At 34.9% G+C, this 14,728-nt stretch overlaps 1 protein-coding gene across 4 annotated transcripts in view; it reads left to right on the forward strand.

The window, feature by feature from the left end:
* Window positions 1-14,728, forward strand: part of Nox4 (NADPH oxidase 4) — a 177,745-nt gene that overhangs the window by 69,125 nt on the left and 93,892 nt on the right. For 2 of the 4 annotated variants that reach the window (NM_053524.1, XM_039092944.2), the window contains 4 exon segments: window positions 424-504; window positions 4,970-5,186; window positions 7,083-7,247; window positions 7,383-7,445. In NM_053524.1, coding sequence (NP_445976.1) covers window positions 424-504; window positions 4,970-5,186; window positions 7,083-7,247; window positions 7,383-7,445 — 526 coding nt within the window. 4 annotated transcript variants of the gene reach the window in all.

The following is a 14,728-nucleotide window of genomic DNA, read 5'->3' on the forward strand; positions in this document are numbered from 1 at the left end:
AAAATCCAGCACTCAGGATTAACTCAGAGGCAGGTGGATCTCTGTGAGTTCAAGGGTAAGCTGGTCTGTAGAGTTCCATAGAGAATCCCTCTCAAAAAACAAGCAAAGAAAAACAAAATGCTATTAAAAGACAGAAACATTATAAATCAAACTACACGATGGTGTGTGTGTGTGTGTGTGTGTGTGTGTGTGTGTGTGTGTGTGCGCGCGCGTGCGCGCGCACGCGCGCCAATGGCTTTCAAATTATATTATTCATGAGTGTTCTTAGTACACCTGGTATAGTAAGTTGACAGCCTGACATCAATAGATGAATTTTAGACAACTGATATTTCAGTGTTCTTCAAATATGTGTATTTTCAAAGTGCATGTTTCTTTCATGTATGAATGTAAAGTTGGACTGATGCAAACTGATTTATTTTTCAGAGTTTCTAATTATGATATCTTCTGGTATACTCACAACCTCTTCTTTGTCTTCTACATGCTGCTGCTGCTGCATGTTTCGGGGTAAGTAAAACTGTCTCAACTACAATCTATATTCTCATCTCACACATCTGAAGGGAAACATTTGTGGGGAGTGTGATTCTCTGCATTAGTCAGCATTTTGTTAGCACCCAGGGCTCACAAGGGATACCTTAGCTTCGATCATTATCCCATCTAAAAGAACTGTTACCTGGGTCTCAGGATGACATTTTAGTTTAATCACTGTCTTCTAGTCTAGATAGTCTTCGACAATAATGAATCCAATTAGGTAGGAATATAACTAGCATGCTCCCATTGATCTCACCTCAAGTTTCTCTAGGGAAAAAGAATTTAGAGAAACAGACCCATCGTTCTTTCTTCAGATTGTTTTATAAAGCAATTGTCAAGGTATTAAGCAATATATATATAAATTATTTACTTATATCTGTGTACATGTCAAAATTCCTTCTCTCCTCAGTTTTGGTGACCATCAGTAATATCAGGGATATTAATCACCTTTGTTCCAGTTGGTAACCCAGTTAGAAAACAGAAACTTAAGGCATCAGAAACTTGGTCTCCCATAATTATCATGGGCTCTGGCTAGTCATTCCAGCTCATAGGGAGAACTTTGATAGATGGAACTAGGAACTGTTCATTCCCTGTGCTTGAGGTACATTCTGTGGAGCCTTGGGCTACAACAAAAGCCCTGGGTACTGTGAATTTGCTGAGCATTTTCTTCTGGAAAGCAGCTGTTCCACCAACACACTATGAGATCTTTTTTAACTGGTTAGTTTCTAGTTTCTAGTACTTTTGTAAATGGCTAGTTTGCAAGTTCAGAACTGTGGTTAGTCATGGAGTATACATTGAATCAGCAGATTCTACTCAAATTATCAGTAATTTATAATGATTGCCAAATATATATTCAAACATTTTCTGAGATGAAGTAATCAGGACTTTATGAAGGTAATATTTTGAAAGCTCCATGTGGGAATCTAAAGTTGAGAAAGATTTAGCAACTTGGCAAAATTTACTTAACTTGTATAAACTTGATTTAGACATAGACATTTTAAAATTCCTTTATTATTGCTAGGTCACACACACACACACACACACACACAAACACACACACACAGAGGGGGGGAGAGAGAGAGAGGGAGGGAGAGAGAGAGAGAGAGAGAGAGAGAGAGAGACATTTTTGAGAGCTTCTCATTCTACTGTAATATTCTTTAAAGTTTATCTGGCCTTACTTGGAACTGTAACTTATTTTTCATCATTTCTTTGTTTAGTTCCCTTTGTCCCACTCCCTACTTCTTCCCTGTCTATTAGAAAAGAGAAATGTGTCCGCATTTACTAACATAACAAAGTACTCAGTTTTTTGCTTTTATGCTTTATTAAATCAGAACTCTGTAATGAAAATTCCTTTGGAATTCAAAATAGTAACCTTTTTTGTTTTGATGCTTTTTTTTCCTTTTGAAGATAGGGTTTCCTGTAGTCCTGTAGTCCTGGCTGTCTCAGAACTTGCTCTGAATACCAGGCTGCCATTCAATTCACAGAGGTCCATCTGCCTCTACCTCCCTAGTGCTGAAATCAAAGATGTTCATCCTTAGTAACTGACTAAAAGTTGTTACTTTAGAGGAGGAGATATTAAGATTTTTTCCATTCTTTTGTAAGAAACAGAGCTGTTTAAACTTACCTCTTTTTCAGAACAAATATCATAGGTATATGGTAATTTTAATATATTATATAACCAACTGAATAGCTACAAAAGAATTAAATATATTAAATCTATTTTATAACTTAATAATGAAATGAATTTACTATAATACTGAAGTAAATGTCATTGCATATATTAAAAATAATAAGCATTATATATTATGTAGTTTTTTAATTGAACTTTTTTTTTGAAGATTTATTTATTTTATGTAATGAGTACACTGTCACTCTCTTCAGACACACCAGAAGAGGGCATCAGATGCCATTACAGATGGTTGTGAACCATCAAGTAGTTGCTGGCAATTGAACTCAGGACCTCTGGAAAACAGTGCTAAGCCATCTCTCTAGCTCAGACTTTATAATTTTTACTAAAATATCATAGACTGTTTCTGAGAAGAAGAAAATGACTACTGGTAAATTTTGCAACTTTTCTATTCTTTTTAATTAACAAGTGTCTATATGTAGTTAAATCATTTTAAATTTTTTATGCCTTAAATGCAATTGAAACTAATCTTTGTTCTTGAAACTCCTACATAATGTCATCCTACAGTCTGTTGTTTAAGGTGAACATGGGGTTGTTCGAAGCAACTTCAGGAATACATGTTAACATTTCTACTTAATAGTCTACTGTAGGCTTCATAGGAACAATGCCTACTTGCTGGGCACCCGTTGCCCTGCCCATCATTGTGCTGAATACTTAAGGAGCAATCTACTGTGTGATCACAGCCTCACAAGATATAATTGATCTGAGGTAAAAAATCAATAGAGAGCTGTAGATGGTATCTTCTAATACAAGTATCATTTATTTACAGGAATTCTAGCAATTCAGGGAATAGATGATTTCACATTGAATAGAAACTTTAGAAAAGATTTGGCTTCAAAGACAAAGTGATTAGATTTTTTTTGGCTTATTTTTCTGCTTACATAGATTTTACAGGAAAAGGGCCGATTACTTCATGGGATTTTGTAAGGTTTTGTTTAGCCATAGAATTTTCAAATATATTATGAATTGGCTCCCTTTTCCTAATGCCCAATAACTTTCATATTTTAAGTTTCACTACATATTTAAGTTACTGATACGTATTGTTTATGTTTATGAATAGTGATATGGATTTTGATACACATATACATTCTCAATTGATTAAATCAGGTTTTCCAAAGTCCATCACATATTCACCTCAAATGTATATCTGGCTTCTGAATCTCTGTATCTTTATGGAACAAATGCCAAATTATAAAAATACTCATTCTGATGTGGCAAAACCTTCATTCCCATTTACTTTCTCTTTCTTGAGATCACAAATTCGTTTCATTACAACTTTAACCCAGGGATTTAAAAGTCTATAATTCCATATTTCATCCCTATTTTATTTCCATTTATATCTTATGTGTCAATTTTCAAAACACATCACCATTTCAATTTTTCTCATTGGACATATAAATTAATATTGACTAAATGTTTATCTTCTTCTCTATGTGTAGTGTGTGTGTGTGTGCATGTGTGTGTAGTGTCTGTGTGTGTGTAGTGTCTGTGTGTATATGTGTCTGTGTGTGTGTCTGTGTGTGTATGTGTCTGTGTGTGTGTGTCTGTGTGTGTGTATGTGTCTGTGTGTGTGTATGTGTCTGTGTGTGTGTCTGTGTGTGTGTGTCTGTGTGTGTGTATGTGTCTGTGTGTGTGTACTGTGTGTGTGTGCATGTGTGTGCGTGTGTGTGTGTGTGTGTTGTACTGGGGGTTATCCCCCAGACTTGAAGAATTTACTCTCTCACTGAGCTGTCTCAGCAGCCCACTAATATTTGTTTTATCAAGTTTTCCCAGGAAGCCTATGGTTGCTTTTTATTCATTTCATGGCTTGCCAGAGAATACAGTGGCACAACTGAGGACCAGTGAGTTGGCTCAGTGAGTAAAGGCGCAAGGTGTCAGGGGTGACAACCTGAGTTTGTTCTCCAGAATCCACGCTGGGGATAAAAAATACTAAATTTTGTCAATTGTCCTATAACCTCCTCATGATATTTATATATATACATATATATATATACATATATATATATGTGCATGCATATGTGCATGTGTACATGGGCGCACACACACACACACACACACAAATAAAAATGTAGGAAAGAAGGAAGGGAGGAAGGAAGGGAGGAAGGAAGGTAGGAAGGAAGGAAGGAAAGAAGAAATGAAAGAAAGAACGAACTCAGGAATCAGAATATAGTAAGGTAATACACAGTGCGACACCATTGTAAAGAGTCCTCATTTTAAGCTTTTTATGTGGCTGTATTTACAAAGAGATTGAAAAGCAAACAGCTTTGGGACATGGTGGATATGTAAAAATTGTTTTCATATGAGCAACACACTTTTGATGCCTGGTATTTTCATTTACTATTCCTCCATGAATGATGATGTCTGTTTTATCTAGTCTTATCTTGATCAGTTATGATCCCTGTGTTTTTTTCTTTAAACTTGAAGATGTATAGCACAGAAGTTATTGTCACGTGTTTATTGAAGTGACAATTTGTAAGTTGATTTATGAATGCCTAAAGGAAGTTAAACTTGCCAATTCAAAATACATCAAGAAACTAGAATATGTTTTCTTCTACCTGAGAGCCATGGAATTTGTTTGGAAAACTAAACAGTTTTACTCTACATATTTCTTCTGAATTGATCACACACAAATACTTTGTATAAAATGCTGTGTAAAGTCAACAAGAAGAAAGAAACAATTGCTTCTCTTTACCCATTCCATCTTTTGACTGAGTCTCTTTTCCATCTCCCTGTTTTTATCCAATTTAACTTTAGTGGCTTGTTGAAGTATCAAACCAATTTAGACACTCACCCTCCTGGCTGTATCAGTCTTAACCGGACCCCATCTCAGAATATGTCCATAGCAGACTACGTCTCAGAACATTTTCATGGATCTTTGCCTGGAGGGTTTTCAAAATTAGAAGATCATTACCAGAAAACACTGGTGAAGATTTGCCTGGAAGAACCCAAGTTCCAAGCTCATTTCCCACAGGTCAGATTAATTTTGTGTCTGAGATCTGCCAAGTCTGTGGTTTCATGTGACTGTCTGACATTGCATTCCAACATGTCTCTGAACTTGTGTTTCCAGGTACCAGGGAATATTTCAGGATGTTTAGACAGCAGATTACTATATTTGTGTGTGTATGTGTGTGTGTGTGTGTGTGTGTGTGTGTGTGTGTGTGTATGACAGATTTATAATACTCAAAGGCAAAAGATATACATAAAAAATATCTAATTATACAGTTGTACTTCAGTACATTCTTCCTAGTGGTTGCTTTCAGAGAGACCACAAATATTTATTCTAAAGCTATTAAGACACACAGTTTAAATTAAAAACCTGTAAATAAATCCTATTAATTGTTATAATATACCATTACAATATGACATTATAAATAATAAATGGTGAAGTTGATTAGTTAAATGTTTACTATAATCTTCTTGGCACTATGCCAGACTGCTCTGTATGCAGGCTTCTTTTAGTACCCACAATTAACCTTTGAAGCAATCACACAATTATCTGATCAAGACATTGAGTTTAAACATGTAACCTGATGAAAGTTTGTAACGAGTGGTGGACAAGAAGTGTGTAGATGTAGGTCTTTAGCTGAAATACTGCTCTTGGAAAGCTCTTCAACTACTCGACAAATACTTCAGTAACTTCCTCCCTACCTCATGTCTACCCTTGTCTGAGGTAACTGCCAATGTCTAGCTGAAGCCCACTATTCTGCATATGAAACAGAGGAAGGGAAATTCTACTTTAAAGAGAGAAGATAGAGAAGCATCAAAGCTAGAATAAATTTTTAAATGACTTTGGAAATACCTGGTCAGTTTTCTGAGTGTCATATGGTGATGGATATTATGTAAGGAAAATATGGCAAGTTCCATTGTCCTGATGTGGATCTTAATCATCTAGAAGTAACTGACCCACAGTCCCAATGTCACTTCATTGTAGAACTTATCCCATCCTGCCTGTCTTCAGAGTGTCATGTTTATTGTCACAGTCTACAGACCAGAAGCTAACTGCCTTCACTGAATGAACAGTGTCTGTTAAAACTCTGTAAAGAAGTTTTCTGCAAAAGCCCATTAAAATACGACTGAAGGTCCCATGAGCTAGCAGACACCTGTAAACCTATATAATTAAGGGTTGGAGGCAGGAGACTATCAAGTCCTAAAGCAAATTGTACTGGCACAATGAAGCTTTGTCTCAGGTAAACACCAGAGCAAACATCTTTATCAATACATTGCAATTCAGTTGACTGCTTTAAAAAGAAGAGGCTACAGTGGGCAGTCACAGTGGAAAGATTGTTCTCATAGGCATCAAAACTGTCACTTCTTAGAAAAGTGTAATTTTGAACTTAGTATATTATTAAAAACTTGTAATACAAACATGCTCTCTGCATCCTATTTTCAAAGGTCCCTTCAGAGCGTCATGTCCATTGTCTTTCATTTGACGTCATGCATATAATAAACCTGATCTATGTCTGTACATCTACGTTATATTCATTAACAATCTATGGCATTGCTTTTACTAAACCTTGGGATTATTTTATTTTTCTAAATAATCGTCAGATAAGTATGATGCATTAACTTCTCTTTATTATGCAGAGAGTTCTAGTATGTCCCCATCCCAAACTTCAGTGTGAAGATGATTGTAGGAAGAAATGTTTACATAGTAATTGTAGTTTTCACTAGCATATAGATTTGAGATTAGGGCCCCATATTATTTTTTCTTTTATAATTTCATTTTGATTGAATAAATTGCTGAGAGCTTTAGCCATATTGTCTTTACCAATACCTTACTATTTAACATATAAATTGAAGTATTATTGCTCAATTCTTAATTCAGTCATGCATTACATGAAGCATACTTTTGAAAAACTTCCCTTAGACCTGGATTTGGATTTCTGGACCTTTGTGCCTATACTGTGCTGAGAGACTTTACCGATGCATCCGGAGCAACAAACCTGTCACCATTATCTCAGTAATCAATCATCCCTCAGATGTCATGGAACTCCGTATGATCAAAGAAAACTTTAAAGCAAGACCTGGCCAGGTGAGCTGGTTGTTAGTGACTTTGAAAATATCCCTTATCCTTAGGAAATTTTTGAAAGTTAGTAGACAGATTTATTGGAATAGTTATATTGCTCTTTTGATCATTTAAAACATTATCTGTTTGTTGCTTTTTTAGTATATTATTCTACATTGTCCCAGTGTATCAGCATTAGAAAACCACCCATTTACTCTCACAATGGTAAGACCTACATTTCTTGAATTTTAAAAACATTTTAGATTGCAGAACATCTTTGTGTATGTGTATGTATGTGTGCACATGGACATATGTATTTGCTTATCCCTGTGTATATACATGTCTGTGAAGACACATATGTGTGTCTGTACATACACATATCTAAATATATGTGTCTATGTGAGTCACATGTGTGTATTTGTGTGTGTTTTACTTCTTTCTCAAAGTATTATATAACCATAGTTCCTTCATGTTTTAGCTTTTCTTTTTCAAACAAATATAATTTTCTATTCAGAGACTTTGTAAGTATTGGTTTTCCATTATTTTAGGATTCCTGACTATTCAGTACATAATGTGCTTATTTAAAACTTATTAAAGTTTACTGCTTTAAAGCATGGAACATTTTTAATTTCACTTCTCTATATATGAGTAATGGGCTTGGGAATGTTGGCTGGTAGAGTCCTTTCCTAGGATGCATGAGACCCTGCCAGGTTCTGTCCTTAGAACCCTGTACACTGTGCACTATGTGTGGGAATCAAATATGCCCAGTTTTCACTAAAGAGTTGGAATAAGGAAGGAGGGATACTGTGGGTGATGTAGAAGGATTAAAAATACAGATAGTGGTAGGAGAAGATGAAACACAATTTAGCTGGTAACTTTATATTTGAGGAAAACAAAGTTGGATAAATAAAATTTGACAAATAACATAGATGACTGCATAATACTATCACGAAATATGCTTAAACCTGCATAGTAGAATCATAAAATATTTTAGCCCAATACATGCTAAAATTTTACATCATATACTTAGAGCAAATTACCATAGATCAAAAATGAATGCATATTTCATTCCAGCATACATGTATTTTGACCTTGCATACCGATATTGCCTTTCCTTTCACAGCCCCCATTCGTTCCTCCTGAACTCTTACGTAACATATACATATGATTTTATATTCTGGGTAAAATCTAGGATTTAAGTTTGAGAGAAATATCCAATATGCTTCTTCCTGCATCTGAGTGCTTAATCTGCTGAGCTCTGGCTGGTCATCTTGTTGTAGTGTAGGTGAGGCATTACATCATACAGGTGACATTACATCATACAGGTGACATTACATCATACAGGTGAGTATACAGTGAGCTTGTGATCTCAACCTGCTTCCAAAGTAGAAGGTGTACAAGCCTATGGCAGGTTTTACAAGTTAGATTTCTCATGATTCAAAAACATAAGATAAAATAGGATTTTTATTTTTCATTTTCATCTTCTTTTCTCCATAATTTGACATAGATAATTCCAGATCTTTTTTCATTTACTTCGGCGTATGCAAATTCCTGGGATTTGCTCTTTGGATTATATGCTTTTCTTACTACTCACTTCATTCAAAACTATACCATGAACATTTCTGTCCTACTACTGTGTATGTGCCTTGTTCTTTTCAATGCCTATGTAATATTCTATGCTTAGGAAATGCTGTTTGTTTAATATTCCCATAAGTACTGATGCTTAGTTCTCATTCTTATTTCTCTGATAAAGATAAGAATAAAGTCCATACCCCTAATGTATATGCAAAAAGTAAATTTAAACACATTAAGGAGACAAAAAGAAAAATCAATCATATTAAATTGTTATGTTTGGGTTTAGGATTGTGGGAGTGACTCTTAAATTACATGTATTTAGATTTAAAATCCACAACCAATGGGTGTGCTGTTTTACTTTTTGGGACATTTGGCTCTCTATGTACTATGACGATTAAATCAGTTCTCAATAATAATAGATTTGTAGGAGTTGAGCGAGCTGCAAGTACAGCATAAAACATAATCACGTAAGTACAGAAAGTATCAGGTGTGTATATAACACCATTGTGACCCTAATTTTCAGTTTGAGTTTATGCCCTGAAATCACCTGAATAAACACAGTTTTGCCAAATCATTCTATACTTAAAGAATAAAAGAACCAAGAAGCTTGTATCAACTTGTTAGAATAAAATCAGAGGCCATATTTTAAACAGGTTTTCTGAAGATAAAAAATGATGCTTTTTTCCTTATTTACTTCACATTTTGTGTTTTGTCTACCTCAGTGAATCTTGTGTATCTAGTGAGATAATGAGCTCTGTTTGGGTCTGTCAGAAAAGATGGCAGCTCTGGCCCGGCACAGTATACATACACACTTCCATTCTGTGTGGTGATGGTGACAGTTACTCTGAATACTCTTTCATCTGCTGCGATACAGGCTTTGACTACTTTGAAAGGCAAACATTTGCCTTGAGGAATAGCGAATACTCAGCTACTCACATGGAATGAAAAATTGGGCTCTTAGAGTCCTCAGGACACAGTTCTTACCAGAAATCAGGTTGCTTGTCATGCCCATTAGTCCTCTGGAGCTTCTCAGGTTTCACCAGGATGGAAAGGTATGTGGTTAACAAATATTTGACTGTAGCAAAAATAAAATTACATCTAAATCATGTCTGCTTCTGAGAGTTTTAAGGTACATTTTCATTTCTCAGCTTTCACACATGCATAAACATGAAGCTCTTATCAGAAAAAAGTAGAGGTTAACAAGAGAGAAAACGCACAAGTAGCTTTATAAAGTTTACAAGATCAGATGTACTGTTTATAATCTTTATAAATTTCCTTCAGAATATCTGAGAATTTATTTTTAAAATTTGTTTGATCAACATAGTATTAAACCGAGAACATAGATAATAAGAAATGAAGCAATTTATTGGATGCCAATTACAAAGTTTGGAGAGTATTTTTTTTTCATAAAAAGATTCTCCAATTTGTTCCAAATGGAGAAAAGAGCATAACATTCCACTAAGCATCAATTGGCTTCAGGAAAAAAAAAGTTATCCCACCTTTTAGAATTAGTACTTTACTAAAAAGTTTTATGTTGTCTCAAAAATAATAACAAGACTTTCCCCCTGACATACAAAGAATGGAGGCTTTTAGGTCAAACATCTCACTTCTCTACAGCTTCTTTCTCAAGCCAAAATGAGAAACACACACACACACACACACACACACACAAATCAGAGTTCATAAACCTGAAGAGTCTTCAGCTTGCCCATGACCTTGAGTCAGCTGCATTTTAAAATATAATTCAGATCAGCATTCCTCTGAGATAGCTCAGTATGTTGTATTTATAATATTGAACCCAAAATATATTCCTGAAGCTTTTGCTCTTTAAGAAACTAGTCTTGTTTCTATATTTTGGGAGTCCTAGATTTGGGGATGTTTATTCTATAATTTCATTTACATAAATTTTCAATGCCTATAGTTTTAATCTCAGCCCTATGATTGATGATGTTTATTTTCATGATAGCACTCAGAGTACTGGGAAATTGTGGTTAGGCCTTTTTATTTATTACATTCCTGTATTGATGTTTGAATGCTTCAAATTTTCTACTTTGATTTTCTTCCTTCACCTTCATTCGCTCTTCTACTTGGTTGAGACTGTTGTGAAGTTTTCATTAATTTTTTAAAATTTTATTCACTTGATATTTCACTGCCAGAATTTCTGTTTTCACTTTCCCCCAATTTAACTATCTTACTGAATTTGTCTGCCATGATGTATACTTCCTCATATATAGTGACAATTTTCTCATCTGCCCTCTGGCTTACTATTCTATGTTGTCGGCTTTCTAGTCCAGGTCTTCTGTTGTTTTCCTTTCTTCTTGTCTCTGCTTATTTCAATTATTTCTGTGGCCAATGAACACTGTCATAAGTAATTTTTTTACATATTTCTCATTGTAGCATCTTTGAATTCATAATTAGCATGGTATGATGTTTCATAGGAGGCATGTATCCTTGTTTCTTTGTGTCATTTGTGTCCTTTCGTTGCCATTTAGTATCAATTGTTTGGAAATCTCTTCCATTTGGTTTTAGGGATCTTCTCAATGATCAACATATTATTTTGTCTAAAAAAATTAGTGCGTGTGTGTGTGTGTGTGTGTGTGTGTGTGTGTGTGTGTGTGTGTGTGTGTGTAAAACCTCTGTATGGATATGAACATATGTATGTAGGCGCCTGCAAAAACCAGATGATTTTGAGCCACCTCATATTGGTGCTGGGAACTGAGCACTGGTCTTCTGCCTATATAACCAGTGCTCTTAAATAAGAACCATCTTTGTAGCATAGCAGCCTATTCTGGAGAGTTCAGTCCCTAGTACATTCAGAAAGGAAAGAAAAAAAAAAACAGTTGTAATAGCAACTCAGTTCAAGCAGTATGTTGAAACATACTTAAAATTAATTAGCTTTCCCTAATCCATAATAGAATCTATTACCCACAGTGCAACAATAAGAAATAAATAAATAAGGCAAATATTATATACAGCATGCTACGAAATTCAAAGAATTAGGATAAATGTAAGGGTAACCGAGGAGCTGAGATTGAAGAAAATGTAGGAGAAACAAGGTTAAATAAAGGAAAAACAGAATATTTGAGGTTTTTGAAGAGAAGAAAAATACAATAAAATAGCACGATATGAAAGAATTTGTAAAGAAAATTAGATAAATGTAAAAAGAAAAAATGGGGGGAAGGTTGGAGAGATTGGTCAGTGGCTGTTATTCCAGGGGTCCCTAGTGCAATTCCTAGCTATCATATGGTTGGTCACACCTGCAATGGGATATAATTTTCTATTATAGTGTGAACAAAGACAAAACACTCAGATACATAAAATAAATGAATCTTTTTTAAAAAATAGAAAAGAAAAAAAAATAGAGCATAAATCTTCAAAAATTAAGATCAAGAGAGATAATGCATGATGTTGAATTGTTGGGAATTGTATTAAGGACAGCATCTCATAAGGCTTGACAGACAAGAAGGTATCTAGAATTTGAACAGTATGATAGAATAACAGAAGAGATCTCAAAATGGCTGACAAGAGCTCTTCAGATGAGGTGTTATTTCACAGTTGTCTTGATATCAAGGGCCCAAAGCTTTTATCTCCCAGTCGACTTGTCCTTGAATTTTAGATGCCTCCAAGGCAAAGAACTTGGATGAACATGGAATTTTGAGTGAATATCAGTTTCTGGGGAAAGTCCCAGTAGAAAGCCAGTTATAGGTAGCCATCTCCACTGCTGGAAGGCTTTCTGAGTGTTTTGGTTGTAAATTTTGAGAAGAACTGGAAGGTGAAGGATCTGAAACTACAACATGTCAATAACAAATTTCATCTCAAAGTAGTATTTTTTGCAAAGGAATTTTTTAGAACTTGAAATTAAACATATAAATCTAATTTACAAATATATTTAAGTTTCAAAATCTCCTGTCCAAGTTAGATTTTAAGAACAAAAAATGTAAATTGTTGGGGCTGGGGATTTAGCTCAGTGGTAGAGTGCATACCTAGGAAGCGCAAGGCCCTGAGTTCGGTCCCCAGCTCTGAAAAAAAGAACCAAAAAAAAATGTAAATTGTTAAACGGACAAAAGTCATTAAACAGTGTAATTGATGATAAAAGCTAGAACCAGAACAAAATTTTCATGATATTTTTTCCCTTTAGACATTTATTGATTTAATAGGTAAATAGAATTTACACTTTGTTCCTATGATACTCAGTGTTCTATAATGATCAAATGTTTCATTTCTTTTTTCCAAAAGCACGAATCATGTTGCTTGTTTTCCAATTTAAAAAACAAAATTAAAATTGAGTTTTAAAAAGGCAAGACTTAAGAAAGCATAAGATGTTATATTTATTACAAAATTCAGTATCTCTTAATTTTTCACTGTTATAGATGTTTTTGTCCCTCGAATATTTCCATAAATTCTCGATTATAGGAATAATGCACAATCTTTCTTGTCAGAATTAACTTGTTGAAGCTTGTGTAAATACCTCCATGTCCTTCTAGTATTATTTTTGCTCAGAAATAAGTATGCTTTTCTGACATCTGTAGTTTCAGTTGTGTGATTCATTATTTTGAAGCTTGAATAACTCAATTTCGTATTTGTTTCCATGAGTCAGAATCTAGTGGTTCTCCTGTTTTTGTCTGCACTTTCACATAGCATGACTGCTGTTTCATTATTTTTAGGTTTCTGGGTTTTAATGTCTCACTTACTCTAGAGAGGTGTTGTTTTTATTTTTGTTTTTTTAGATTTAAAGAGAACAAGACAAATGTTTACAGTTGCTATCTATTAAATTTTATGTTATTAAATGTAAGTAGTAATTCTTTGTCAACTTTTTGATCTTTGGTCTTGATCCCTTCTACTTAGCTCTTAAAACTTGCCTTATTCTTATTTTTCACAGATCTTTCGCTCTAGAAGGAGGAGAAGGTAGATTGCCAGGCAGGATCTGTCATTATGTATTCTAGGCACAGTGCTGAAAACCACACACAGTGATTAGTATCCACACAACCCAACAAAATGTTTGAGGTTTCTGAGAACTAAACATCACCTAACTCCTGTACTCTGGCTGTCTTCCAGGAGGAAAGCAATGTTTCCTCAGAGGCTAATGAGAGCCTCTGTGAGAAATGCGAGCTAAATAAAGCAGCATGCTCAGAACAAATAGACTGGTTAATCGTAATTCGATTTATTCAATCAATAGTTTTTGATATTTCTTTGACTTCCTGGTTTCAAGGAGAAAATGATGAAGACACCCCGTTCCTGACTCATCCCTTCTGACTAGTGCTGCAGCTCATCAGATTTCCCTCTTTTTCTCTGTTACTTAACCTTGGATTTGGCCACAGCAGCAAGACATGACTATGCTTCCAAGATTCACCATGCCCTCTTACTGGTAGATGCAGTGAGCAGCTCCCCATGAACAACGGTCCTTATGGATCAGCACTTTTTTCATGCTGTTGTTCAATTTATTGAAACACTTTTTTTTATAGTTTTGGTTTTTGTTCCAAGACATCTGTTTATCTGGCTTTGCTCACTTTTTTGACACTTTTGATTCAGTCTTGTTTCTTTTAATTCTCTTTAAATTCCCAAGAGCTCCAAATGCCAAAAGTTACTATTATCAGTTACCTAAACCTCTATTACTTTGCTGTGCACATTACTCTGGGGACCCACCTGTGATTCCAGATCTGAAATTCCAATTCATGTCAGTAAGTGTTTCTCAGACACTTAGGGCATTTCCCCTTTTCCTTGTTTGACTCTGGCTACATTAACAGAAGCAAGGAGAGTAGTTAGGAGTCAGTTCCATCCAATGTAGGTAGGATGACAACTTTGATCATGGTGGTGACCCTGGACATGATAAGAAGTGTCAACTCCTGAATCCGTTCCAAAGTTTGAATGGTCAAGACTGGTTTTTCTCCTGCAATTAGATTATAAATGTGTAGAATTAAGGGTTCATACCTATG

This window comes from Rattus norvegicus, chromosome 1 (assembly GCF_036323735.1).
Source record: "Rattus norvegicus strain BN/NHsdMcwi chromosome 1, GRCr8, whole genome shotgun sequence".
Lineage (NCBI taxonomy): Eukaryota > Metazoa > Chordata > Mammalia > Rodentia > Muridae > Rattus > Rattus norvegicus.